The sequence below is a fragment of the Brachyhypopomus gauderio genome, chromosome 10 (genome assembly GCF_052324685.1).
Source record: "Brachyhypopomus gauderio isolate BG-103 chromosome 10, BGAUD_0.2, whole genome shotgun sequence".
In the NCBI taxonomy this organism is placed as follows: domain Eukaryota; kingdom Metazoa; phylum Chordata; class Actinopteri; order Gymnotiformes; family Hypopomidae; genus Brachyhypopomus; species Brachyhypopomus gauderio.
In genome coordinates, this window is record NC_135220.1 from 15,250,591 (window position 1) to 15,277,309 (window position 26,719).

General features: G+C 48.3%; 1 protein-coding gene across 1 annotated transcript; it reads left to right on the top strand.

Annotated features, from left to right (window-relative positions):
- The first annotated feature begins 1,391 nt into the window (after positions 1 to 1,391).
- antxr1b (ANTXR cell adhesion molecule 1b) lies at positions 1,392 to 26,719 on the top strand. Its single transcript, XM_077019868.1, is given in 19 exon segments — positions 1,392 to 1,823; positions 9,273 to 9,344; positions 10,707 to 10,778; positions 10,999 to 11,080; positions 11,161 to 11,194; positions 11,798 to 11,877; positions 12,343 to 12,411; positions 12,667 to 12,747; positions 13,071 to 13,131; positions 13,286 to 13,308; positions 13,310 to 13,385; positions 14,775 to 14,844; positions 15,213 to 15,405; positions 18,912 to 19,007; positions 19,947 to 19,988; positions 21,073 to 21,168; positions 21,260 to 21,430; positions 23,308 to 23,388; positions 24,870 to 26,719. Coding segments are annotated over 19 exon segments (2,112 nt in total). The 5' UTR covers positions 1,392 to 1,659; the 3' UTR covers positions 25,419 to 26,719.

Below are 26,719 nucleotides of genomic sequence, written 5' to 3' on the forward strand. Positions count from 1 at the left end.
GCATCTCCCACAGTAGCTGTGGCATCTCCAGCATCTCCAACTGTAGCTGTGGCATCTCCCACTGTAGCTGTGGGATAGCTGCATAGAATAGATACAGCACAAGAACACCAGAATCTACTGCTGCTCCTCACAGTCCAGTAGTCTGTACAGCAGGGGTCTCCAACCTTTTTGGAACTGGGAGCTACTTCTTGGATACCAGTTATTGCGGAGGGCTACCGGGGGGGGGGGGGGGTTGTTGGCGAACGAAAGTTGCGTGTGCGAGTGTCAATTGCTAAGCGGGAAGACCGCTAGCAACCGCGGACAATCTATAATAGTAGCAAAAACATAAACGATGCAGCGCTTTGGTGCATGGCGCTATAGTGAGCTATTTTTAAAACAAGCCCGCGGGCGACTCATGACGTGGGCGACCCCTGATTTATTCAATATTGACGGCAGCCTAACTTTTTGATTGACAGCTAATTGAGCAATAGAACACGAGAGGGAGTGTGTTATCGTGAATGTACATGCCGTTACTTGACAACGCGTCCGCGGAGTGATACATAGAACGAGAATACCGTGCTGTTATCACACATATCTGCAGGGTTAGAACACTTCTCAACCAGTCGGATTGTGAACTAACTGTTGTATAATTGGCGAATAATCATTTAGTGTTAGAAGGGGAGGGACAACTGTGAATTTTGATTGGACATAAATTTAAGTAATTTCTCGATGGGACCAATTAGGTTTACAAATTTATATGTAATTCATTGGCCCTTTGGCGAGCTACTCGGAAAGGGGTGGCGAGCTACTGGTAGCTCGCGAGCGACGTGTTGGAGACCCCTGGGCCTCCAGTTACATTGGGGTAAGTTTGTTTACATTGTGTACCACTCTTCACCACTGTGTGGCGCTAGCTCCGAACATAATGCTCCAAACTGCAACAGCTTTGCAGTCTGAGAGACAATGCGTTTGTTTGCATGTGTGTGCACATTTTATTTTGTGCTTCTTGCTGAAGAAATCGAAAATTTTCTTTAAACTCACTTAAAAATAAGTCTGCTTGTTCATCATGAGTGACGGTAACGTTTAAAAAAAATTATGCACGTGCGCTGCTATGCATATCACACAAAACATTACAAAATGTGCTTTGTGCAAATAGCTTTTCTAAGTTTCAAATTAGGCACTTTTCCAGTTACTTATATACAATGTTATATATTTTAATTGTTTTTTATACTTAATTAAGTTATTCTTTTAATGAAGCATGCATAGCTGTTTTGCTCAGCAGCCATCTGGGTCTGGTCCCCAACCACTGTTGTCCAGGAGTGAAGGCAGGACGTCCCCGCGTTGGCCTGGGCAAGGGCCTGCTCAAGCCTCCTGCACTCTCTCTCTCTCTCTCTCTATTCTCTCTTTCTATTCCTCAATCTCATTCTCTCTCACTTCATCATTCCCTTCCTCACCCTCTTCCTCCCTCCCTGTATGTCTCTTTTCCTCCCCTTCTGTCTGTCTTTTTCCTTCTCTCTCTCTCTCTCCCTCTCTCTCCCCAGTCTCAGCCCTCCTCTCCCCCTACCCCCCGCCCCCTGGTCCTCCTGAAGCTCGCAGGGTTTACTCCTCAGCCAGACCTTCACTCTTTCCCCTCGGAGTTGCTGTGCGTGGGGGGGAGCGCCGTCCGCCGGTGCTGCTGGGATCATGTGTGTGTGCTGGCTGAGGAGCGCGAGGCCACTGCCTGAGCTGTGTGTGGTGCTGCTGGTGGTGGTCGGTGGTGGAGCCGGTGGAGCCGGACACGTCTACGAGCGCTGGCAGCCCGGCTCCTCCTGCTATGGAGGCTTCGACCTCTACTTCGTGCTGGACAAGTGAGTTTGCTGGTGTTTGCACTCTTTGGAGAAGAAGACGTTCAGGTAACCAGAAGGTCAGGTGGAGAGGCTGGGTGGAGGGATGGAGGGTGTGGTTGGGGGTGGAGTGAAGATGGTGATGGTTAGCTCCAGGTGGGTTAGGGAATATATAAATAATATAGTATATCATATATACAGTATGATGTATGTATGAAATATGAGGAGAGAACAGTACCCCAAATGCCATTCACATACTATTATTATTATTGTTATTATTATTACAAATATTACTGGCAAGCTTGCTTTATGTTTGTTTTGTTTTGTTTATTTTACAAATCTGAAAAGGAAACTGAAGCTAGAAACTACAACTAGAGCCACACACTAAAGCACTCATTTACAACCAGTCTACTGGTCTACCTGTGTGTGCTTTCTGAAATTACATAACCCCTCTTTAAGAAGGTCAAAGGTTAGAGTGGTTATACGACTGCTCTGCTGGAGAGAGAGGAGGGTGGAGAGAGGAGGGTGGAGAGTGGAGGGTGGAGAGTGTGGGGTGTGGAGAGAGGAGGGTGGAGAGAGTGGAGGGGTGGAGAGAGTGGAGGGAGGAGAGATTTTAGGGTGGAGAGAGTGTAAAGTGGAGGGTGGAGAGAGTGGAAGGTGGTGGGTGGAGAGATTTTAGGGTGGAGAGAGTGTAAAGTGGAGGGTGGAGAGAGTGGAAGGTGGTGGGTGGAGAGATTTTAGGGTGGAGAGAGTGGAGGGTGGTGGGTGGAGAGAGTGGTGGGTGGAGAGAGTGGAGGGTGGCGGGTGGAGAGAGTGGTGGGTGGAGAGAGTGGAGTGTGGAGAGAGTGGAGGGTGGCGGGTGGAGAGAGTGGAGGGTGGAGAGATTTTAGGGTGGAGAGAGTGGCGGGTGGAGAGAGTGGAGGGTGGCGGGTGGAGAGAGTGGCGGGTGGAGAGAGTGGAGGGTGGTGGGTGGAGAGAGTGGAGGGTGGAGAGATTTTAGGGTGGAGAGAGTGGCGGGTGGAGAGAGTAGAGGGTGGTGGGTGGAGAGAGTGGAGGGTAGCGGGTGGAGAGAGTGGCGGGTGGAGAGAGTGGCGGGTAGAGAGAGTGGCGGGTGGAGAGAGTGAAGGGTGGAGAGAGTGGAGCCTGGACAGTAGAGAAGGTGGAGTAGCTCAGGGAGGGTGAAGTAATGTGGGCATTAAGCAGCACATGGAAGTGTTATTAGGTGAAACCAGAAGGAATCGTGGAGTTTGAATTCACTGAGCAGATCCTGGCAGACGGATGAGGGTGGGAGACGCCTGCTGTGGTTCCTCATCACAGCCCACTGGGCATCATCAAGGCATCGGCCCACAGCTCTCCAAATGCCAGTATAGTGTATTGGCCTTGCAATGCATCCAAATTAAATGGATAAACAGAAGGGACATCGATGAAACGATTCTAACATTCTAACAGCTCCTTAACTTCATATTAATATGGAACGTCATATTAAAAATAATACACAACACATAAATGTCAGAGAGCACAGAGTTGTGTGTGGTAGAGAACACAGAGCTGTGTGTGTGTGTGGTAGAGAACACAGAGGTGTGTGTGGTAGAGAACACAGAGGTGTGTGTGTGTGTGGTAGAGAACACAGAGGTGTGTGTGGTAGAGAACACAGAGGTGTGTGTGGTAGAGAACACAGAGCTGTGTGTGTGGTAGAGAATACAGAGGGGTGTGTGTGGTAGAGAACACAGAGCTATGTGTGTGTGGTAGAAAATACAGAGGGGTGTATGTGGTAGAGAATGCTGAGGTGTGTGTGTGGTAGAGAACACAGAGGGGTGTGTGTGGTAGAGAATGCTGAGGTGTGTGTGGTAGAGAACACAGAGGGGTGTGTGTGGTAGAGAATGCTGAGGTGTGTGTGGTAGAGTACACAGAGGTGGGTGTGTGGTAGAGAACACAGAGGGGTGTGTGTGGTAGAGAATGCTGAGGTGTATGTGGTAGAGAACACAGAGCTGTGTGTGTGTGTGGTAGAGAACACAGAGGGGTGTGTGTGGTAGAGAATGCTGAGGTGTGTGTGGTAGAGAACACAGAGCTGTGTGTGTGTGTGGTAGAGAACACAGAGCTGTGTGTGTGTGTGTGGTAGAGAACACAGAGGTGTGTGTGGTAGAGAACACAGAGCTGTGTGTGTGTGTGTGGTAGAGAACACAGAGGGGTGTGTGTGGTAGAGAACACAGAGCTGTGTGTGTGTGTGGTAGAGAACACAGAGCTGTGTGTGTGTGTGTGTGTGGTAGAGAACACAGAGGGGTGTGTGTGGTAGAGAACACAGAGCTGTGTGTGTGTGTGTGTGTGGTAGAGAACACAGAGCTGTGTGTGTGTGTGTGTGGTAGAGAACACAGAGCTGTGTGTGTGTGTGTGTGGTAGAGAACACAGAGGGGTGTGTGTGGTAGAGAACACAGAGCTGTGTGTGTGTGTGTGGTAGAGAACACAGAGGGGTGTGTGTGGTAGAGAACACAGAGCTGTGTGTGTGTGTGTGGTAGAGAACACAGAGCTGTGTGTGTGTGTGTGGTAGAGAACACAGAGGGGTGTGTGTGGTAGAGAACACAGAGCTGTGTGTGTGTGTGTGTGGTAGAGAACACAGAACCATCTCTGCAGGCAGCTGACTGCTGGGATTCTCTGCCTGTGTGGGTGCAATTGGAACCACGGGGAGAGCAACAAAATAAAACAATAAAAGCCCCACAAACTAGCAAACACGACATGATGAAAAAGATATTGGCAAAAAAATGCAGATTAAGAAAGAGAAGAAGAAGAAGGAGAAGGAGGTTCGTGGAAAGGGTTCAAAGGTCAGCAATAACGGCAGGCCGTAATGGTGGGAAGGCGTGTACAGTGCACCGTTTTCCTCTCGCTGTAATCAAAGACGTACAGGTCATTACCAGCTACTCTTTGAACTGTCAGGTGTGTTAGAAGAGGGAAAACAGAAACACATGCAGAGTTAGTAGCCTTAGACCAGCTACAGAGGATTTGTGTGTGTGTGTGTGTGTGTGTTTGTGTGTGTGTGTGTGTGTGTGTGTGTGCGCGCGTGCCATTACAGAAGTATGAAACTGACCCTTAGGCTATTTACTAAGAAATATAGGACTAAATGTAGATGGGTGTGAAATGACGACATATTGAGCTGATTTCCGTTTGGAAGAGCACAGCTGTTTATCTCATTATAACGAATCAGAAACAAAGAGCACAAAATGGAAAAATAGTGGAAAAAATATAGAGGTTTGTGTGTGAGTGAAGATGGAATGTGATGTGTGTGTGTGGAAGAGTGTAGGGTTTGGTGTGAAGAAGAGTGTGATGTGTGTGAGGAAGGGTAAAGGGTTTAGTGTGAGCAAGAGTGTGATGTGTGTGAACAGTAGTGTCAAAAAGTGTGTGTCATGTGTGTGTGTGTTTGTGTGTGTGAGTGTGATCCCCTGTGTACATGTGGAACCTTTTCACCAGCAGCACCAGATGTTCCTGAGAGTCAGTACTGCAGCAGGAGGCCACACACACACACACACACACACACACACACACACACACACACACACACACACACACACACACACACACACGCAAAGAGAGAAAAAAAAAAAAGAAAGCAAGGTGGGGATACAAGCATAGTGTGAGAGAGTGTGTGCTGACTGCTCTAGATTTGCTGTGCACTACAGGTTCACTTTTTGTACTTGTGGAGAGAAGCCACTAAAAGCAGACATCAGATACAGCCAATCAGACAATCTACAGCATTCTGTGGCTAAAATGATTGGCTGGCTAGAATCAGTGACTTTGCGACTCAAGAGAACGGCTGGGTTTGAATCATAGCCTTACTCTGGAGTCACAGTCGTAATTTGCTTTGTGCTGAGATCATAGTAAAGAACTGAATCACAGTGCATTGCTCTCTTTCATTCATCCTGGCTGTCATTTCATTGACATGTGCCACTGAATTCTCCTGCCACGTTAATCACGCTGTACTTTTCCCCATTGTTCTATGATGTGGGGTTTCTCAAATGTTTAATAGAGTCCTGGTGTGTTTGAGATGAGTGATGATTAGTAACGGCACTGACACGTTTTTCAGCCGTCCGTGTTCGTCAACAGCACAACATCTTCAGGACGAGGCACACAATCGCTTTAGACAACCTTTTAGGAAATACTGATCTCACTTTCTAGATTCAACACCAGTCCAAGGGTTATGGAGTCCCAGAACACAGGAAGCTGTCCTCTCTGCCTTCCTCAGCGCTGGCCAAACACTGCCACTGGGTAAGCTGTAGTGATGATTGCCCGTCCTGAGCAATCTCAGCGTCAGAGTGCTGAGAAGCTCCAGTTCTCATTAGTTACATCAGCTGCCTTTGGGCATTTCACTCCACCGGGCTGAGTCTGGCAGTGTTCAGCGCTTTTCAGAGACAGCACTGCAGATCACAGTCTTACGAAATCCAGCCTTGGTTGTTGAAGTGGGCAGCCTACTCTTGAAAAGCAGCAAATATTCTAAGGCAATACACTGAAGGTGAGCCATCTTGGCACAGTGTATGTGTGCTGAAAAATGCACGTCTAACTGATGTGTGAGATGCTGATGTGTTGAGCTGATTTCACACAGGTTTTTATGTCATTATAACGAACAAAGGAACAAAGCAGAAAATGTCAGTGGGAAAAATACAGAGGTGATATGTGAGAGTAGGTGGAGGTGACGATGTTTGTATGTGTGTGTGAAGACCAGAGATGTGTGCCTGTGAGGATGAGTGTGTAGAGTAGAGGGTGGAGACAGTGGAGGGTGGAGAGAGCTGAGGGTGGAGAGTGGAGTGGAGGGTGGAGAGAGTGGAGGGTGGAGAGTGGAGTGGAGGGTGGAGAGAGTGGAGGGTGGTGGGTGGAGAGATTTTAGGGTGGAGAGAGTGTAAAGTTATATGAACAAAGGAACAAAGCAGAAAATGTCAGTGGGAAAAATACAGAGGTGATATGTGAGAGGAGGTGGAGGTGACGATGTTTGTATGTGTGTGTGAAGACCAGAGATGGGTGCCTGTGAGGATGAGTGAGTGTGTGTGTGCCTGTGAAGATAGGTGTGGTAAGTGTGTGTGTGTGTGTGTGTGTGTGTGTGTGTGTGTGTGTGTGTGTGTGTGTGTGTGTGTGTGTGTGTGTAATAGCTGGCTGCATATAATCAATGTTCAGTACTTGAGATCATGGTTTCTCTTTAGCAACATTTTTCCAAGCACATTTTAATATTCAATACTTCAATTTAAAAATATATATATTTTATAACCACAGTTGAAGTTGCAGGTTATAATAACCATGACATATGCTACTGCTGTCTCCTATTCCATATTCATACATTTCTGCGCTGACAGCTGTTGAAGCTCTCAGGATGGTTGAAAAGCTGGTGTGACGGAGGGGCAAGTGACAGAGATGATGCCTCATGGTAGAGGTGCACGTGTGTGCAGGGGTACATGCGTGTGCAGGGGTACATGCGTGTGCAGGGGTGCACGCGTGTGTAAGGGTGCACACGTGTGCAGGGGTGCACGTGTGTGTAAGGGTGCACGTGTGTGCAGGGGTGCACGCGTGTGTAAGGGTGCACACGTGTGCAGGTGTACATGCGTGTGCAGGGGTGCACGTGTGTGTAAGGGTGCACACGTGTGCAGGGGTGCACGTGTGTGTAAGGGTGCACACGTGTGCAGGGGTGCACGCGTGTGTAAGGGTGCACACGTGTGCAGGGGTGCACGCGTGTGTAAGGGTACATACGTGTGCAGGGGTGCACGCGTGTGTAAGGATGCACACGTGTGCAGGGGTGCACGCGTGTGTAAGGGTACATGCGTGTGCAGGGGTGCATGTGTGTGTAAGGGTGCACACGTGTGCAGGGGTGCACGTGTGTGTAAGGGTGCATGCATGTGCAGGGGTGCACGCGTGTGTAAGGGTGCATGCATGTGCAGGGGTGCACGCATGTGCAGGGGTGCATGGGTATGCAGGTGCACACATGTGCAGGAAAGGTTTTGGAGAGACTCCAGCAGGGTGAAGTCCCGCAGGGCTCCAGACAAAAAATACTCAAGGATTTTTTTCCTAAAAGGAAAAAAAATCAGGTGCCAATAACCTTTTCTAGGCGCCATAATAATATACAAACACTCACATCAGGTCATCTGTTTTATTTAGGATCTCTTCCAATCCTAAATCCAATTATTTTTTTGCTTCACCATTTTGAACAAGCTAACACTTAGTGCTAAAGTTTCAACTCAGCATGCATTTTTTGATAGGTAGAGACATCCATGTGAGTGGGAGATAAAGTAGCCTACCGTTTAACTATTAAAATACAACCTCAAAATAAATTTATTTTTTTATATATTTTTTTATATATTTTTTCAAATACTGGTGAATGAAATAATTATTGTGGGGCTCGCAAATTAGTATTTACAATTGCGACCATTTTAGTCACTGTCTGGAGCTGCTTACACGAGTCCTTGTCTCCGATCTGTCTGAACCAAGAGCCATATATTTGGAGAGCAAAGCCTGATTATACTCCAAGACACATCCAAACACAGAACCAGACCCAGACCTAGACCCAGAACCAAACTCAAACCCAGAACCAAACCCAGACCCAGACTCAAACCCAAACCCAACCCACCTCTCCTCTCCTTCAGCACCGCATGGCTACTTATGTCATAAAAACTTAAACAAGTTGAAATAACAGAGCCTTCTTTTATTTTCCTTATACCAAGTAAAGCCAAAATATTTTTAGTTTATTTTACATTTTTAACAAATTACTCTCCACAACTGTAGGTCTAAAATGTATACGACACGATGCCTGATCAAAAATGTGCTCCAATTCTTCAATGTGTTCCTTATTTACACTGATTATACTATGCTGATCTCAGCACCAGCACTGGCTGTTTGCCTGAAACCCTTCCATTTCCACTTCCATTTCTGGGCTGTATGAGGAGGTGTCGTCCACGAGAGGGACATTAATCACCTCCCAGCAGCTCTTGTGGAAAGTTGTGACTGTGTTAGGAGTTCTAGGATGAGCGTTTCCCTCCAGCGCTGAAGCCCAACGAAAGCGCTCCTTTCTGCCTCTGTGCTGCGGGCTTGGCTCAGAGCCTAGCTGATAAATGCTGATTCCAGCACAAACTCCCTCTCACTCAGAGCTCTTTGTAAATAGTCCTAAATTACACTTAGCAGATAAAACATTCCTCTGAAGATAAGCTCCCAAACACTCTGTCTGCAGGTCTACACATTTAGAGATCTAAGGTCGGCTGGAAGGGTCAAACCAATGAACAGGGTTTAGTTCCTGTATCCAAGGGTGAAACCCATGAATGGAGTTTAGTTCCTGTATCCAAGGGTGAAACCCATGAATGGAGTTTAGTTCCTGTACCTAAGGGTCAAACAGATTAATGGGGTTTAGTTCCTGTGCCCAAGGGTCAAACCCATGAGAGGGGATTAGTTTCTGTGTCCTAAATGGAAGGGATGAGAGCTTCAGTCATGTTTGCTGTGGTTGGATTATTCCAGGTCTGGCAGTGTGCAACACCACTGGAATGAGATCTATTACTTTGTGGATCATTTGACACACAAGTTCATCAGGTGAGTGGCTCCCCAAGAGATTCAGTGCTGTGCAACTACGTGATTAAGTGATTAATAAGAGAGATTCAGTTCTCCTGAATTTTGTCTGCAGTTCTTGTAAACAACTATGTTCAGTTGAATGATGAGATCAGACCCAAACAAGTCTACTGGAGCTTATGTGTCTCCTTCCCATCAGTGTGACAGGCAGTGGCTTGAGTTAGCGCACACCAGAGGTGGGGACTCGAGTCACATGACTTGGACTCGAGTCAGACTCGAGTCATTAATATTAAGACTTTTGACTTGACTTGAAAAAATATTCAGAGACTTAGACTTGACTTGGACTTTTACACCAATAACTTGGGACTTGAATTGGACTTGAACCTGTTTACTTGCAAAGACTTGATTTTTTTTTTACCCCAAATCTAAATTTTAAAACGCATATTAATATTTATAAAGTGCGCCCCATTAATTTCATTTCCGTCCTTCTGACGCAGACCGGCGTTACACCAGATTCTGTGACCGTCGAGTTTTGTGACCACAGGGGGCGCTATTTCACAGTTTCTGTTCAGAGGCACAAACGCTTTACGAATGCTACGTAAACTACGCTGATGCACTTTCTTTACTCGTTTTGTTGGTGTCCACGAGCCAAAATATGACAGATGTTTATATTTACATTTATCGTCTCTTAATTACATAAATGTACTTAAACAAGATTTACCATCCCCTCACCATTGCAGCCAACAAAGAAATCATGAATGGGATGTAGAGGTGAGCCTTTTTAACTGGGGTCACCAATTCTGACGGCAGCCATCAGAAATTGTGACCCCACTGAATCTCCAGGTAACAATAGTAGCCTATACCGTGACCCCACAATAACAGAAAACAATGAAAAAATAACCCTAACCTTTTATTAGTCTATATTTAAACATTTTATTCAAATGTTTAGAATAACCATTCGTAATGACAGCATCTTGCTTACGATGAAGCTTGCTATTTTCGTGTAAAATGATGTAACGAAACATTCTTGTTTAAGTACATTTATGTAATTAAGAGAAGATAAAATGTAAATGATCTGTCATCTTTTGGCTGGCGGACACCAACAAAACGAGTAAAGAAACGCATCAGCGTAGCATTCGTAAAGCATTGGTGCCTGTAAAAAAAAAAGACTCGAAAGGACTTGAAATTCCAAGTTTCAGACTTGGGACTTGACTTGACGGTTGCCTGTCTTGACTCGAGACTTGACTTGAGTTGACTGTTTTTGCTTGAGACTTGACTCGGGACTTGAGGATAAAGACTTGGACTTACTTGAGACTTGCAAAACACTGACTTGGTCCCACCTCTGGCGCACACTGTGTTTCTCATGGCTGTCTCACTCTCTTCCAGTCCTCAGCTTCGGATGTCATTTATCGTATTTTCAACAGAAGGCAGAACTCTGATGAAGCTGACGGAAGACAGGTGAGGCTCTTTTTCACCCCCAAACCACCTACAAGTTCCTCTTAGTTCTTGGTCATTGATCAAGAGATCTTACAATATAATTAAAAAACAGCAGCTTCATCAGAGAATACTCTGAAAATTCTCACAGAGCAGACGTGTGAAACAAAGATCAATATGCCAATTTTACAATATGTGTGAAACAAAGATCAATATGCCAATTTTATTAACCCGCATGTTATAGGGATCAGATCCGAGAAGGTTTGGAGCAGCTTCAGATGGTGCAGCCGGGAGGAGACACGTTCATGGATAAGGGGTTTCAGAGGGTGAGAGCGCTCTTCACTGCCGTAACCACATCGCCTTTACTTCAACTAACATCTTCACTGTGCTTTCCCCCATTTTCTAGGCGAGTGAGCAGATATACTATGCAACGGGTGATGGTGAGTTGTGATAATATGCCTTAAAACTAAACAAACACTGAAATCTGACAGTTAACTAGTTACACAATTAACTAATTAACTAAATTAGTTGAAGGTACAGTTGTTACTGCATGCCTAACTAGAGAATCATATGAAGCAGTAAAACGTCTCTAGCAGATCCAACAGATCATTCCTAATCTCTGCTACATCAATACTAAACACACCCATGCCAAATACAGAGACAGGAGACAGGGAGCAGATGTATATGATATATGCGTGGGTAGTGACTTTTGTACAAGAACATTATAAATTTGTGATAGTGGGCTACTTCTTTCCTGCCAATAAATATATTTTACAGTGGTGAGTGTGGAAAGGATCATTGCTAATTAATCAGAGATAATGAGGAAGAGCAAAACATTTCAAAGGCAGAAATGAGTCACCAGTGACTTATAAGTCCTTATAACGTCTACACATTTGTATGGAGTAGTTCAGTCTTTGCATTCGGGCCTCTACACACTACAGACGCCTTTCTCATTTGCATTCTGAACCGTGGCTGATGTCTGCCACGTTTGTCGAGGCTTGAACCATGACCGCAGTTTGCATGCATTCGGGCTCCTTCGCCAGGTTACCGAGCAGCCAGTGTCATCATCGCCCTGACGGATGGAGAACTGCGTGAGAATCAGTTTGACTTGGCAGCCAGAGAGGTGAGGCTGTGTTACTGGGCAGAGACATCTCTCCGCTCCACACTGGAAGGTTTTTAAATAATCCCTATTTCTGATTCTCTCCTTTACTGCACAAACGACAATTTGTATATTATACATTACACAGCTACAGTGTTTGTGTCACTGCTATAGAAGTCAACCTTTTGATTTCTATGGCAATTAGCATGACTACAGAAATGGCTGGTATTAAAATCACTAAGATATCAGCTGTGTTCAACACTTGGCACTGCTCCGTCATGAGACCAGCAGACCTCTTTCAAGGAGAATGGCATTCTTTCAGGACATACACTAGTTATGCGGTTGTGCCATTTTCTTGAAATCTAAAAAGATCAATTCATCCCTCTTCATGCTCAGTGCCATGACTCTGAGATTTCTTAACATATGAGAATAAAATAACTGTTGTTTTGGGTGACATTAGTTTTTTTATGTAATGTCATTGTACACCAGGCTGGTCGTTCACGTCAGCTGGGTGCCACTGTCTACTGTGTGGGAGTGAAGGACTTCAATGAAACTCAGGTCACTTAATTCCTTCTCATTTCATTTTGGACATTTTGAATTCATTCCCTGTTTACCACAGAGTGCGTGGTGGTCAGATGCGCTATTGTCCGGAGTCAGCATGACACTCAATGGTACCGCTAGTTAAATGTTACCTTTGTTGACACTACATTTGTTTGTGAAGAAAGATGTTTGTGTGAAGACCTCAGTGAGTGCCAATATTCAAATAAATCAAAAGAGAAAAAGAGATTTACCCCCATCTTTCTGCCCTTTTAGCTGGCTATGATAGCAGACAGTAAAGACCATGTGTTCCCTGTGAATGACGGCTTTGAGGCTCTGCAAGGTGTTATTGACTCGGTGAGACACTGTGGCTGCACATGCAGATCAGAAGAAACATCTCTGACTTCCTTTACTGTTTTTGAAAGGGACAAGAGGAACCGGGTACCTCCAGAATTAACTGAAGATATTTACCTCCACCCCAGAAACACCAACCATGCCATGACTGTTACCATGTTACCACCAACCATACCAACTCATTACCACCATGTGTCATGTGGAACAAAACATCACAAAATGATCAAAGCTCAAAGAGTGAAAACAACATTGAAACTGCAAACCCCTGAGAAAGTATCCGGCCATTCTGTCCCTTCAGTGTTTCTGAACTCTGAACTCTCTTTTAGATTCTCAAGAGATCGTGCATAGAAATCCTTGCTGTCGAGCCATCGACCATATGTGCAGGAGGTGGGCCGACACACAGTCACCATGACTACACAGAGGCATGAAGAAACACTCTGTCTCAAACTGTCTCAAAGATCAATAAAACTCTTCATTTTCTTTGAGCAGTCTCATGGCCTCAATAATAATGATCCCCTCTGCGCTGCTCTCTCTATCCCAGAATCCTTTGAGGTGGTGGTGCGGGGGGAACGGCTTCCTCCACACACCAGACGTGAGAGGGGTTCTCTGCAGCTTCCGCATCAACGACACCTTCAGCGTCAGTACGTGTGCTCCCCCCTCTACCTCTTCTGCTCAAACCTGCTCCTCTCTCCGCTTTGACCAGCACTGGACTGGTAAAACCTCAAGGCTGTGTGGGACTACAGGAGCCTTCAATAATGCCTTAGTCAGCTGTGTTCTTGCTGCCTAGCCAGAAGAATACGCTCTGGTTCATTGATTACACTGATACTGACACCAACCCCCATACCCCGCCCCCCCCCTCGCCCCCCAAAGATTTGGGGCTTCCGGTAAACTTGGGGTAAACGTTCACAATATTCACGTCATGCTTCAGAAGCCTTGATCAGAAGGTGTAATGAAGAAGTCTGACTTGTTTCAGCACTTCATTATGATCCAGCGTTCTAAATTTCTCTCGAGACTAAATCAGGCAGAAAGGATAATGGCATGTTTGTTTCTGGAGCTACAAAGAAAAGATGGCAGATGTGAGTGGCAGAGAAGTGGAGGTGTTATCATTCAGCTGTGAGCTGCAGCCTCTGAGCTGTGACAGGGGGACTGTGAGACGGTGGATCACTGTGAGATGGTGGATCACTGTGAGATCCACTGTGAGATCCACTGAACAAATCCTACTCACACATCAATATCACATACACACACACACACACACACACACACACACACACACACACACACACACACACACACACACACACACACACACACACACACACACAGCTGTTAAAGCAAAGCATTATGTTGCATTTATTATATGCTGCATATGCTGCCCTCTCCTTCTCCCAGCCCATGGATATACACACGTCTGTACAGTTTCAGATCATTTGGCTTCAGACCACTAAATGACACTTCCTCTAAAAGGGTACAAATTCCAGTCGGGCTGCTTGGTTAATATAGGTATATATTAGCGAATAAAATGGCTGGAGTTGTGTTTTCCCTTTGGGCTGAGTAGGGAATGCTGGATTTGTCTTGGAAGTGAGTTAGCTGGATCTTGGCAGGCAGCAGTATTCATACAGTATTAATGATTTTTGGATATGCCTCATTCCCATTCCATACAGCTGCTGATGCATTTAAAGTTCAACCCGAAGAAGGAAAATCAGTGTGTGAAAACTTGTGTGTGAACTGTCCCTCAGAAAGATCTGGCCTATCTTTCTTTACCATAAATCCAGAGCTTCAAGACTTTAAAATGAAAATCAAAGAGGCCGTTTCCATCTGCTGTCAATTGGACCGTTTTCCCACTGTGCGAGTGTGGTGGGTGTGATTTCAGCTGAGTTAGGCCTGTGTTGTCATCCTCTCCAAACAGATGCACAAGGACAGAATCTTGGCTCGGTCTACTTGAACTGCTAGTTGAATATAAAATGGACCTTTTGTTGATTATAAATACACAAACTGCTGTGTGTGCTTGCGTGTCTGTGTTCCTGCAGTGAAGAGACCTCTGGCTGTGGAGGACACGTACCTGCTCTGCCCAGCTCCTGTGCTACAAGAGGAGGGGGCGTAAGTGTTCATCGGGCTCGTGATGCTCGAACCGCACATAGACGTGGAATGAGGAGAGAGAGCCAGACCTGCAGACAGACAACTACCACCTCTACACCCAAAACACACACTCTCCAACCGCTCCAGACCTCCACGACCAAACGTCCTCATCTGCACTTTTACGTCTCTTCCCTCTTTCCTCCTCTCTCTCTCCTTTCCATCTCTCATCCTCTCTCCTTTATTTCCTTTGCTAATCATTGCTCCATGTGACATTTTTCCACTTACACATACACCGCGTAATCGGATCACTCTCGCTATTTTCGCATGCTGCCTCTTATCTTTCCTCTTTTCCTTTATCTCTCCCTTCTTCCATCTCTCTCTTTCTGCAGATCTGCCTCTCTCCATGTCACAATGAACAACGGTTTGAGCTTTATCTCCAGCTCTGTGACCATCACCACACTCAGCTGCGTGAGTACACCGCGGTCTACGGCCACTGCCACTCCCAGTAGCAGTACAGAGCTCAACACCGCCGCCCTACTGCCCGCTAGTTCAGCCCCTGCGCCTTGCTGCCTACTGCTCACAGTCAGTATTCACCGTCGTCTCTGAGCACACGCCAGGAACATGTGCCAGAACAGGGGGGAGAGTGAGGAGAGAGAGTGGGACAGAGGGAGAGTGAGGAGAGAGTGGGACAGGGGGGAGAGTGAGTGGGACAGGGGGAGAGTGAGGAGAGAGAGTGGGACAGGGGGAGAGTGAGGAGAGAGAGGGACAGGGGGAGAGTGAGGAGAGAGTGGGACAGGGGGAGAGTGAGGAGAGAGAGTGGGACAGGGGGAGAGTGAGGAGAGAGTGGGACAGGGGGAGAGTGAGGAGAGAGAGTGGGACAGGGGGAGAGTGAGGAGAGAGTGGGACAGGGGGAGAGTGAGGAGAGAGAGTGGGACAGGGGGAGAGTGAAGAGAGAGAGGGACAGGGGGAGATTGAGGAGAGAGTGGGACAGGGGGAGAGTGAGGAGAGAGAGTGGGACAGGGGGAGAGTGAGGAGAGAGAGGGACAGGGGGAGATTGAGGAGAGAGTGGGACAGGGGGAGAGTGAGGAGAGAGAGTGGGACAGGGGGAGAGTGAGGAGAGAGAGTGGGACAGGGGGAGAGTGAGGAGAGAGAGTGGGACAGGGGGAGAGTGAAGAGAGAGAGGGACAGGGGGAGATTGAGGAGAGAGTGGGACAGGGGGAGAGTGAGGAGAGAGAGTGGGACAGGGGGAGAGTGAGGAGAGAGAGTGGGACAGGGGGAGAGTGAGGAGAGAGAGTGGGACAGGGGGAGAGTGAGGAGAGAGAGTGGGACAGGGGGAGAGTGAGGAGAGAGTGGGACAGGGGGAGAGTGAGGAGAGAGAGTGGGACAGGGGGAGAGTGAGGAGAGAGAGTGGGACAGGGGGAGAGTGAGGAGAGAGAGTGGGACAGAGGGAGAGTGAGGAGAGAGAGGGACAGGGGGGAGAGTGAGGAGAGAGTGGGACAGGGGGGAGAGTGAGGAGAGAGAGTGGGACAGAGGGAGAGTGAGGAGAGAGAGCGGGACAGGGGGGAGAGTGAGGAGAGAGAGTGGGACAGAGGGAGAGTGAGGAGAGAGAGGGACAGAGGGAGAGTGAGGAGAGAGTGGGACAGGGGGAGAGTGAGGAGAGAGTGGGACAGGGGGAGAGTGAGGAGAGAGAGTGGGACAGGGGGAGAGTGAGGAGAGAGAGTGGGACAGGGGGGAGAGTGAGTGGGACAGGGGGAGAGTGAGGAGAGAGAGTGGGACAGGGGGAGAGTGAGGAGAGAGAGTGGGACAGGGGGAGAGTGAGGAGAGAGAGTGGGACAGGGGGAGAGTGAGGAGAGAGAGTGGGACAGGGGGGAGAGTGAGGAGAGAGTGGGACAGAGGGAGAGTGAGGAGAGAGTGGGACAGGGGGAGAGTGAGGAGAGAGAGTGGGACAGAGGGAGAGTGAGGAGAGAGAGGGACAGGGGGGAGAGTGAGGAGAGAGTGGGACAGGGGGGAGAGTGAGGAGAGAGAGTGGGACAGAGGGAGAGTGAGGAGAGAGAGCGGGACAGGGGGGAGAGTGAGGAGAGAGAGTGGGACAGGGGGGAGAGTGAGGAGAGAGAGTGGGACAGAGGGAGAGTGAGGAGAGAGAGGGACAGGGGGAGAGTGAGGAGAGAGAGTGGGACAGGGGGGAGAGTGAGGAGAGAGAGTGGGACAGGGGGAGAGTGAGGAGAGAGAGTGGGACAGGGGGGAGAGTGAGGAGAGAGAGTGGGACAGGGGGGAGAGTGAGGAGAGAGAGGGACAGGGGGAGAGTGAGGAGAGAGTGGGACAGGGGGAGAGTGAGGAGAGAGAGGGACAGGGGGAGAGTGAGGAGAGAGTGGGACAGGGGGAGAGTGAGGAGAGAGTGGGACAGGGGGAGAGTGAGGAGAGAGTGGGACAGGGGGAGAGTGAGGAGAGAGAGTGGGACAGGGGGAGAGTGAGGAGAGAGAGTGGGACAGGGGGAGAGTGAGGAGAGAGAGTGGGACAGGGGGGAGAGTGAGGAGAGAGAGAGGGACAGGGGGAGAGTGAGGAGAGAGAGTGGGACAGGGGGGAGAGTGAGGAGAGAGAGGGACAGGGGGAGAGTGAGGAGAGAGAGGGACAGGGAGAGAGTGAGGAGAGAGTGGGACAGGGGGGAGAGTGAGGAGAGAGTGGGACAGGGGGAGAGTGAGGAGAGAGAGTGGGACAGGGGGAGAGTGAGGAGAGAGAGTGGGACAGGGGGAGAGTGAGGAGAGAGAGTGGGACAGGGGGGAGAGTGAGGAGAGAGAGGGACAGGGGGAGAGTGAGGAGAGAGTGGGACAGGGGGAGAGTGAGGAGAGAGTGGGACAGGGGGAGAGTGAGGAGAGAGTGGGACAGGGGGAGAGTGAGGAGAGAGAGTGGGACAGGGGGAGAGTGAGGAGAGAGAGTGGGACAGGGGGGAGAGTGAGGAGAGAGTGGGACAGGGGGAGAGTGAGGAGAGAGTGGGACAGGGGGAGAGTGAGGAGAGAGAGTGGGACAGGGGGAGAGTGAGGAGAGAGAGTGGGACAGGGGGAGAGTGAGGAGAGAGAGTGGGACAGGGGGGAGAGTGAGGAGAGAGAGGGACAGGGGGAGAGTGAGGAGAGAGTGGGACAGGGGGAGAGTGAGGAGAGAGTGGGACAGGGGGAGAGTGAGGAGAGAGAGTGGGACAGAGGGAGAGTGAGGAGAGAGAGTGGGACAGGGGGAGAGTGAGGAGAGAGTGGGACAGGGGGAGAGTGAGGAGAGAGTGGGACAGGGGGGAGAGTGAGGAGAGAGTGGGACAGGGGGGAGAGTGAGGAGAGAGAGGGACAGGGGGAGAGTGAGGAGAGAGTGGGACAGGGGGAGAGTGAGGAGAGAGTGGGACAGGGGGAGAGTGAGGAGAGAGTGGGACAGGGGGAGAGTGAGGAGAGAGTGGGACAGGGGGGAGAGTGAGGAGAGAGAGTGGGACAGGGGGAGAGTGAGGAGAGAGAGGGACAGGGGGAGAGTGAGGAGAGAGTGGGACAGGGGGGAGAGTGAGGAGAGAGAGGGACAGGGGGGAGAGTGAGGAGAGAGAGGGACAGAGGGAGAGTGAGGAGAGAGAGTGGGACAGGGGGGAGAGTGAGGAGAGAGAGTGGGACAGGGGGGAGAGTGAGGAGAGAGAGGGACAGGGGGAGAGTGAGGAGAGAGTGGGACAGGGGGAGAGTGAGGAGAGAGAGTGGGACAGGGGGAGAGTGAGGAGAGAGAGTGGGACAGGGGGGAGAGAGAGGAGAGAGAGTGGGACAGGGGGGAGAGTGAGTGGTACAGGGGGGGAGAGTCAGCGGGACGGGGGGCAGGACAGGGGGAGAGTGGGGAGAGAGTGGGACAGAGAGTGGGGCAGCAATAATCACTTCAGAACTCTGCTATTTGTAAAATGAAAACCAATTAAGCAGTTTCCATACACATTCCATTTACATTTGGGCGATCATACATGCACTCAGAGCCTCCACATGAAAGTGCTTCTCATTCTTTAGAAGAATGTTACGGTACAAGTGGAAAGGTCCTGAAGTGTGAGCAGTTTTCTGTGTGTGTGTGTGTGTTCTCTGTTTCAGACGGACGGGACGATCCTGGCCATCGCTCTGCTCATCCTTCTGCTCTTGCTGATCGTGGCTTTGCTCTGGTGGTTCTGGCCTCTGTGCTGCACTGTGGTCAGTGCACTCCCCTCCTCTCCCTCACCCCCCTCCTCTACCTCCTCTCCCTCACTCCCTTCCTCTCCCTCACCCCCCTCCTCTCCCTCACCCCCCTCCTCTCTCTCACACCCCTCCTCTCCCTCACCCCCCTCCTCACCCTCACCCCCCTCCTCACCCTCACCCCCCTCCTCACCCTCACCCCCCTCCTCTCCCTCACCCCCCTCCTCTCCCTCACCCCCCTTCTCACCCTCACCCCCCTCCTCACCCTCACTCCCCTCTCACTCTCACTCCCCCCTCACACTCACTCCCCCTCACTCACTCCTCTCACCCCATTTCACTCCCTGTCATATCCATTGTGGTCAACATTTCCTTCCACTCCACTCTTAACTCAAACCCATTTGGGTCAGTGTCTCTCTCTCTTTCTCTCTCTCCCTCTTTCTTCTTCTTCTCTCTGTATCATCTCTCTCCAGTTATAGCAAACATACTCTCTAAAGAATTGAAAACAACTTAAATAAGCTTCACATTAGTAGTGATCTCAGTTGGATATTTAACTCTGCTTCTGGGTTGTGACGCAGATTAACTGCAGTGTTGTATTCAGAATTTATTTTACTGCTCCTGTTAAAAAATGTTTCCAGATTGGTTTGACTTAAAGTTGGTGTTCCCACAAACTGACTGTGTAGAGCACATTCCTGTCTTTCTGAAATCACAACACATTTTCAATCTGGGGGAACAGCATGGAAATTGTGAAAGACTGTGAAAATCATTTTTCTTTAAAGAATTAATACATACTGCCGCTTTACAGAGGGTTTAATATATTACATTTATATAGTGTTTTATAGATTTGATATCTCAGATTTTCGGTCTGATTTTCTGAAGGTCATGTGTTGAAACCCCAGCTTTAACAGAAACACAATGCAGCAGATACTTTAACCTTTAACCTTGTTATGTGTCCCCCAGGTCATCCATGAGGTCCCACCGCCAGTGATGGAGGACAGCTCGGTGAGACAGTTGTCCACTCTCCTCTGTGTTCACGGCCAACTAACTCTAAAACTCACAAATGTGGGGTGCTCACTCTTCACGTCTCTCACTATTCACGTCTCTCACTCTTCACGTCTCTCTTTGCATAAGCTGCAGTCTGGTAGACGCTCAGTTACTTCCAGTCTGAAATGTTTGAGATGGACTTTTGTGGATTGTGGTTTCTTTCACAGTTTGGCCCAAAACCTTTTCACAGTTTTCACAGCTGAGATCACCGTCACTGTGGTGAAATGCGAGAGGGTGTAAAACGGAGAGATTTGTTGTTTATTTATTACATCACACCCAGTATTACCAGGAATATATAGCCATATAAATAGAAACTACCAGAAATATCTGCTTTATTATAAATACATTTCTTGTACTGTTATTCCATCACCAAATTCAGAGATAAATAAAGTGAAATAAAGCAAACCTTGGAGGAAAAAGGCTGCTGTGTTTAAGACACCACTTTAGAATTTTTGACTTAATAATCCAGGGCCTCTTAGCTGGGATGAGTTACACATCTTCTGCTCCACAACAGATGAATTGCCAGATCTTCAAAAACAGGAAATGCCTGAGGAAGTGGGCTGTGAGCAGAGACCGTAATCCTCAGCCTTGAAGGTCCTGTTACAGGGCTTGTTTACTCTGGAGCTGCCACTACTGCAGCATGGCCCCGCCCCCTCTTCTGGCACACGTGCATGGCCCCGCCCCTCTCCCATGGCACACGTGCTGAACCAAGTGGTGGAGCCAAGGCATCAAATTTACTTGAATTGACTATTAAATTATAAAGTACAGATGAGGAGTATCATGTAGATCAATTTGGTTAATTTGACGTGAGAATGAGATTATATTCCTTGTACTGATCGAAGAGGGTGGTGCACACAGCTAAAACCATCCGCTCCAGTGGCACACGTGTGCACAGGGTTGGCCCAGCTCTCCACTACTCTCTGGAAAGCTTGTGGTCACGTGCCTTTATGCAGAGTGGATACAGCACACGCGGGATGTCTGCCAGCCAGTAGACGTGGCCATTACGAGACTGCAGTCTTTAACTCCCCACGCTTCCCTGCAGGATGAAGACGAGGACGGGTGTCCCAGGAAGAAGTGGCCCATGGTGGATGCTTCGTACTACGGAGGCAGGGGAGTGGGAGGCATCAAACGCATGGAGGTAAGGAAATGCAGGTGGAGGAGGAAGGTGGAGAAAGGCCGGACTAAAAACTTGACCTGACCTGAGTGTGTGTGTGTGTGTGTGTCTTCAGGTGCGGTGGGGAGATAAGGGTTCCACAGAGGAAGGGGCAAAACTGGAGAAAGCGAAGAATGCACGTGTGGTGATGCCGGCTGAGCTGGAGTTTGACTGGCCTCCAACACGCACCCTCAACAACGGCACACGCAAACTTATCTCCTCCCAGAAGTGGTACTCACCCATTAAGGTAGAACAACCTGATCTCAACCTTTCTCTCACTTCTTCTCTCTCACATACACACCCCTTAAAATAGTGGAAAATAAAAACACTAAGAAAAATAAAAATTCATTCTGAAGCATCAATGCCTATTACAAAGCACTTGAAGTAAAATTTTATATTTGAATAGAGAAAAAAACACTTGCACTCACTCGAGTATTATTTTCCATGCTCGATACGATGCTGCTGTTTGGAAGTGATCGCGACAGCCCAAACAGGTGCTTTCTGAACACCTGTCCTGCACAAAAGGCCAGCATTTAGGATAACTGTGCCCTGATTGGTCGTTCTGATCCATGGTGGATTTCTAGCATGTTCAGTAACACATGTGTCCAGCAGTTCCATCTCAAAGGCTCCAGACAGTAGGTGATGGCTCTCTGACACCACCATGACACACTGAGCCAGTGTAAGTTACTCTGGGAAGCAGTTCAGGCATTGTTTGATAGTGCCTCTTCTGCTGGGGAAGAGGTAGGGGAGAATAGGAGAGGGGGGAGAAGAGGAGAGGGTAGAGGAGAGGAGAGGAGAGGAGAGGAGGGGAGGAGGGGAGAGGAGAGGGGAGGAGAGGAGGGGAAGAATATGGAAGAAGAGGGGAGAGGGGAGGGGAGAACGGGAGAGGAGAGGGGGAGGAGAAGAGGAGAGGGGAGGAGATGATGGAAGAAGAGGGGAGAAGGGAGGACAGAAATGGAGAGGGTAGGAGAGGAGGGGAGGAGAGGAGAGGGAAGGGGAGGGGAGGAGGGGAAATGAGGAGAGGAGAGGGGAGGGGGAGGAGGAGAGGGGATGAAGGAAGAAGAGGGGAGAGGGGAGGAGAGAAATGGAGAGGGTAGAAGAGGGGAAGGGAGGGGAGAGGAGGAGAGGAGGAGAAGAGAGGGGAGGGGGGGAGAGGAGAGGGGAGGAGGGATGAAGGGGGGAGAGGGGAGGAGAGGAATGGAGAGGGTAGAAGAGGGGAAGGGAGGAGAGGGGAGGAGGGGAGAGGAGGAGAAGAGAGGGGAGGAGAGGGTAGGAGAAGAAGGGAGAGGAGGAGGGAAGGAGGGGATGAGGGATGAAGAGGGGAGGAGAGGAATGGAGAGGGTAGGAGAAGAAGGGAGGGGAGGAGAGGATAGGAGAGGAGGTGAAGAGAGGTGGGGAGAGAAAGAGAAGAGGTGGGAGGGAGGAGGGGGGGGGTAATTTGAAGCAGATGTTGAACTGGACAAATCCTTTTGAGATGGGTTTTGCAGAGCTGGTCCTTTTCCCAACAAAACAAATACCTCGGTCTCTCGCTCTCTCTCTCTCTGCTCTTTCTGGGGTTTGGGCAGACTGCTCTAACTGAGACACTAGACAGGTATCCACAGAAAGCAAGCAAGAAAAAAAGAAAACGAAAGGAAGAAAATAACTTAAGCAAACAATGATAAAAGAATAAAAGAATGAACAACATGGAGTGAAGAGAGAAACATGAAAAACGAAAACAGGTTCCTTTATTTGTCCTTATTTGACATATCTGAGCTCATTTTTTTGTTGGCCTTTGTTGTTTGTTAGTTTTGTTGGTGTCCAGCTGGTTGTCATTGAGTGTCTGCAGTGGAGGGAAACAGCTGATAGCACACGAGTGCAGATAACGTCCTGCACAAGATGGAAGTGTTTATTCTGTATGGCGTGCGCAGTTCAAAACATATGCAGGACACATTCCACGTGGAAATAAAACCACTTCAATCCTTAATCGTTTATTACGTCCTCGCCTGCGTCTAGAACAGTTCTGGAGTTCACTCCAGAACAAAGCGGTTTTTTTCCCAACTATGGTGGCGTCTGCGTGTGCTGTTTCATCTTGTGTCTGGAGCGTACGACCACGTGTGTGACAAGTTTCACTGTGGTTCGTTTCAGGACAAGCTGGACGCCCTGGGGGTGTGGCTAAGGAGAGGCTATGACCGCGTTTCCGTCATGAGACCTCAGCCTGGAGAGCAGGTGAAACACAGTCACTAAACTACACCCAACACAACACCATCCTCAACTAAACATCCCACACATTGCCAATTAGACACTGTATACTGGCTTCGACAGAGTAGATGCCAATATTTAATATATACCAATTTGTGATGAGTGTAAAGTTGTATTCCAAAACCCTGGGAGTATATTCTTTATTAGACAAGAGTGCTGTCCTGGAGATGATGCCGGTGAATAAGGGGACAATGAAGTAATGCCAAGTAATAATACTAACTAAGTATTTTAGATATGAGGGGCAGTAGGTGAGGTAGGTGTGGCCTGATGACCACACGCCACGTTAAAGGAACAGAGCGCTTTGCTCCTCATGTTACAGACTGACATGGACCACACACTCCACGGTGGCTCTGCTCAGAAGAAGAACCTTGCAGAGATACGGCAGAGGGGGGTGAATAAAGCAGGAAGTGATGCAGGAGATCAACGTTTGTGAACGTTTCGTGTCTTTGAAGAGGGACAAGGACAAATGAACAAATGCAGATTAGCTCCAGTGGTGGAAGCCAGATGAAAGTTAATGGAGGGGCGTTAAAGGGGAAAACTGTTCAGAGTCTCACACGAAAACTGACAAAGTGGAGAAAATACCAATATATTTGCTAAGTATTTCCTAAATATCTAACAGAAACCCAAGTGGGGAGGTAGAAAGCACTTATATAAGACAGATAAGACTTATTTGGTCCTTCCTGTTTGGCAAGCAGAAAACCATGGGAATTGTAGTCCACCGCTTCACTCTTCCATATAAACCTGATTAGAGGGTTGAAGCAGAAGTTCTCTTGCAGCTGCCTTAATCTGACACACAACCAGGTGCAGACTGATTCCAATACATACTTAGGGGATGAATAATGTGGAAATTAAAGGAGAATATCTATAATTTAAGCATATATCCTTTTCAAGGTACACTGATCAGCCATAACATTAAAAGCACCTGCCTAGTATTAAGTTGGCCCTTTTGTGCTCACGTAACTCTCACCTGGTGATACAGGGACTCCACTAAACCTCTGAAGGTGTTCTGTGGTATCTGGCACCAAGATGATACCTGCACATAGACTTGGCAAACATGACCTCTTGCCTTCGGTCCCAGCACTGGGTTCTGTCCAGTAAACACGTGTGTGCCCAAGGACGGGGGTTCGGAACTAGACAAGCAGCTGAACTGGACACTTGGTCCACATTCTTTTGCTCAACACTCAAGGAAGTTACGCCCATGATTCACTTGCTGCCTAACCCACCCCCATTACAGGTGTCATTTTAACAAGACAATGTTGTTCACCTGTCACTTGTTTTAATGATAGGGTGGATTGGTGTGTATGTGTGTATTAAGTATTTCCTGGAATTCTACAGTAAGACCTGGCAAGCATCATGTCATTGAAGTTACATAACTATATATTGTTATTGTATACAACTAGGATATTTTTTGTTTGGTAAGTTTGGTGTTGTCTTATTTTGTTCCACAGGGTCGCTGTATGAATTTTACTCGGGTGAAATCATGCCCACCTCCTCGTTACCCAGGCAACAGTGCTTCCCGCCACATCTACAGCCTGCCCTACAGTACTGCCCCACCTGCCCCACAGAACAATCTGCCTCCAACCCCACACTGCACTTACCCCACCCTCTCCTCCTATCCCTTCCATGTGTCAAACTCCGCCCACTCTCCAAATTCCTCCTTGCCTCCTCTGCCATCAAGCCCACCTCCGTCTGTGCTTACTCCACCACCGTACACGCCCCCTCCTACCAGAGCTCCACCCCAAGCTCACCTCAGTGACACACTGATCCCACCCCCCTCCCCACCCTCCTCCCCTCAGATGTGTCACTCCCCGGTAGGGTTTCTCCCGTTAACTCATGAACCAAACATCCGTCCGTCTCCATCAGCATCCAGCATGATATCCCCACCCCCTCAGTTCGCTCCATCATGTCGAGCTCCTCCTCCATCCCGCCCCCCACCTCGCCCCTCCCCCGAGGGTCTTGCGTTGCCTGATGGAGGAGTGAGCGGCCTCCAGGACTGAGCAGTTCTCAGAGGGTGAATCTTACTGTGTGTTCTTCTTCACTCCCTCGAAGGGAAATCTTCCTCTAAATCACCTGGAAAAGTTGTTCCCTGTTGGGGACTTGCACTCTAAAGCCACAAAGCTAAACATTGAAGATTTTTCTATTTGAAAAACTTTTTTGAGATTGTGTTCTTCCTAGCCAAACATTCCAAAGAAATGTGTTGTGTAAATCTCTGTTATGCAGAGAAACCAGCACACAGGTCAAGTGGCCTGGTCAAATTAGGTCATGGTCACTCAGCAGGTTACCCTGTTAGCATCAGCAACAGCTGCTGTATCCTGATAGCATTAGTGACTGTCTCCTTATGCTGTTACCATTAGTGGCCAAAAGCTATACCTGTTAGCATTAGTGACACTTGCCCTACCCTGACAGAGCCTCCATTGGTCAGCAAGAACTGCCTTATTACGAATAACAAGCCACTTGCAGGACTTAATGCCACACTGGCACGTTATAATGCATAATCAGCTACATGTCAACGTCAAAACAACTGCAAGAGAAAATATTGTATTTGACAGTGCTGTACAGCTAAATGCTATGCAAAAAATGAATTTAATGTATTAGTTAATGTATTAGACAGAGAGCAAGAACAGTACGCACATCCATTTTACTTGACAGATCAGAGGCGCCATTTTTTAACGTCCTATCGCCACCGTGTGATACCTGATACGTGTGTGCGGAGGAAGGGGGAGGGGCCAGGTGTTCTCCTAACCAACACAAGTGACATGATGACTACAGGATGCTGCCAGCATGTCTTTACTGGATGATTGAAGATTTACTGTGAGCAACAGAAGAGTAGAGGCAGAGGCTAAAGAAAATCAGTAACAAACGTCAACTGCATGTTGTTTCGGGACAAGATGCAGGCTTTTGCCATGTACATATTTTATTTGTAGGCTTTTAGTATGTATATTTGGCAGTGAACATTCATTTTACGTGTGTTCGGAGCCCGAGCTGATGGCAGGGGAGCACGCCTGCTACCACAGCATTACTTCTGTTTCAGCAGCTGAAGGTGGAATGTTGGTGTAGTGTTTCTGAGGCTTTATCCTGAGGCTTTATCCTGAGGCTTTATCCTAGGCTTTATCCTGAGGCTTTATCCTGAGGCTTTATCCTAGGCTTTATCCTGAGGCTTTATCCTAGGCTTTATTCTAGCTATCCTAAGACCAGCGTCACCAACACTTGTTTTATTGTGAATGTGCGTGGTAATTCCTTTCCATTAAAAACTTTTTTTTGGTTTGTTTTTAATAAAAAATTATAATTGCAACTTGCA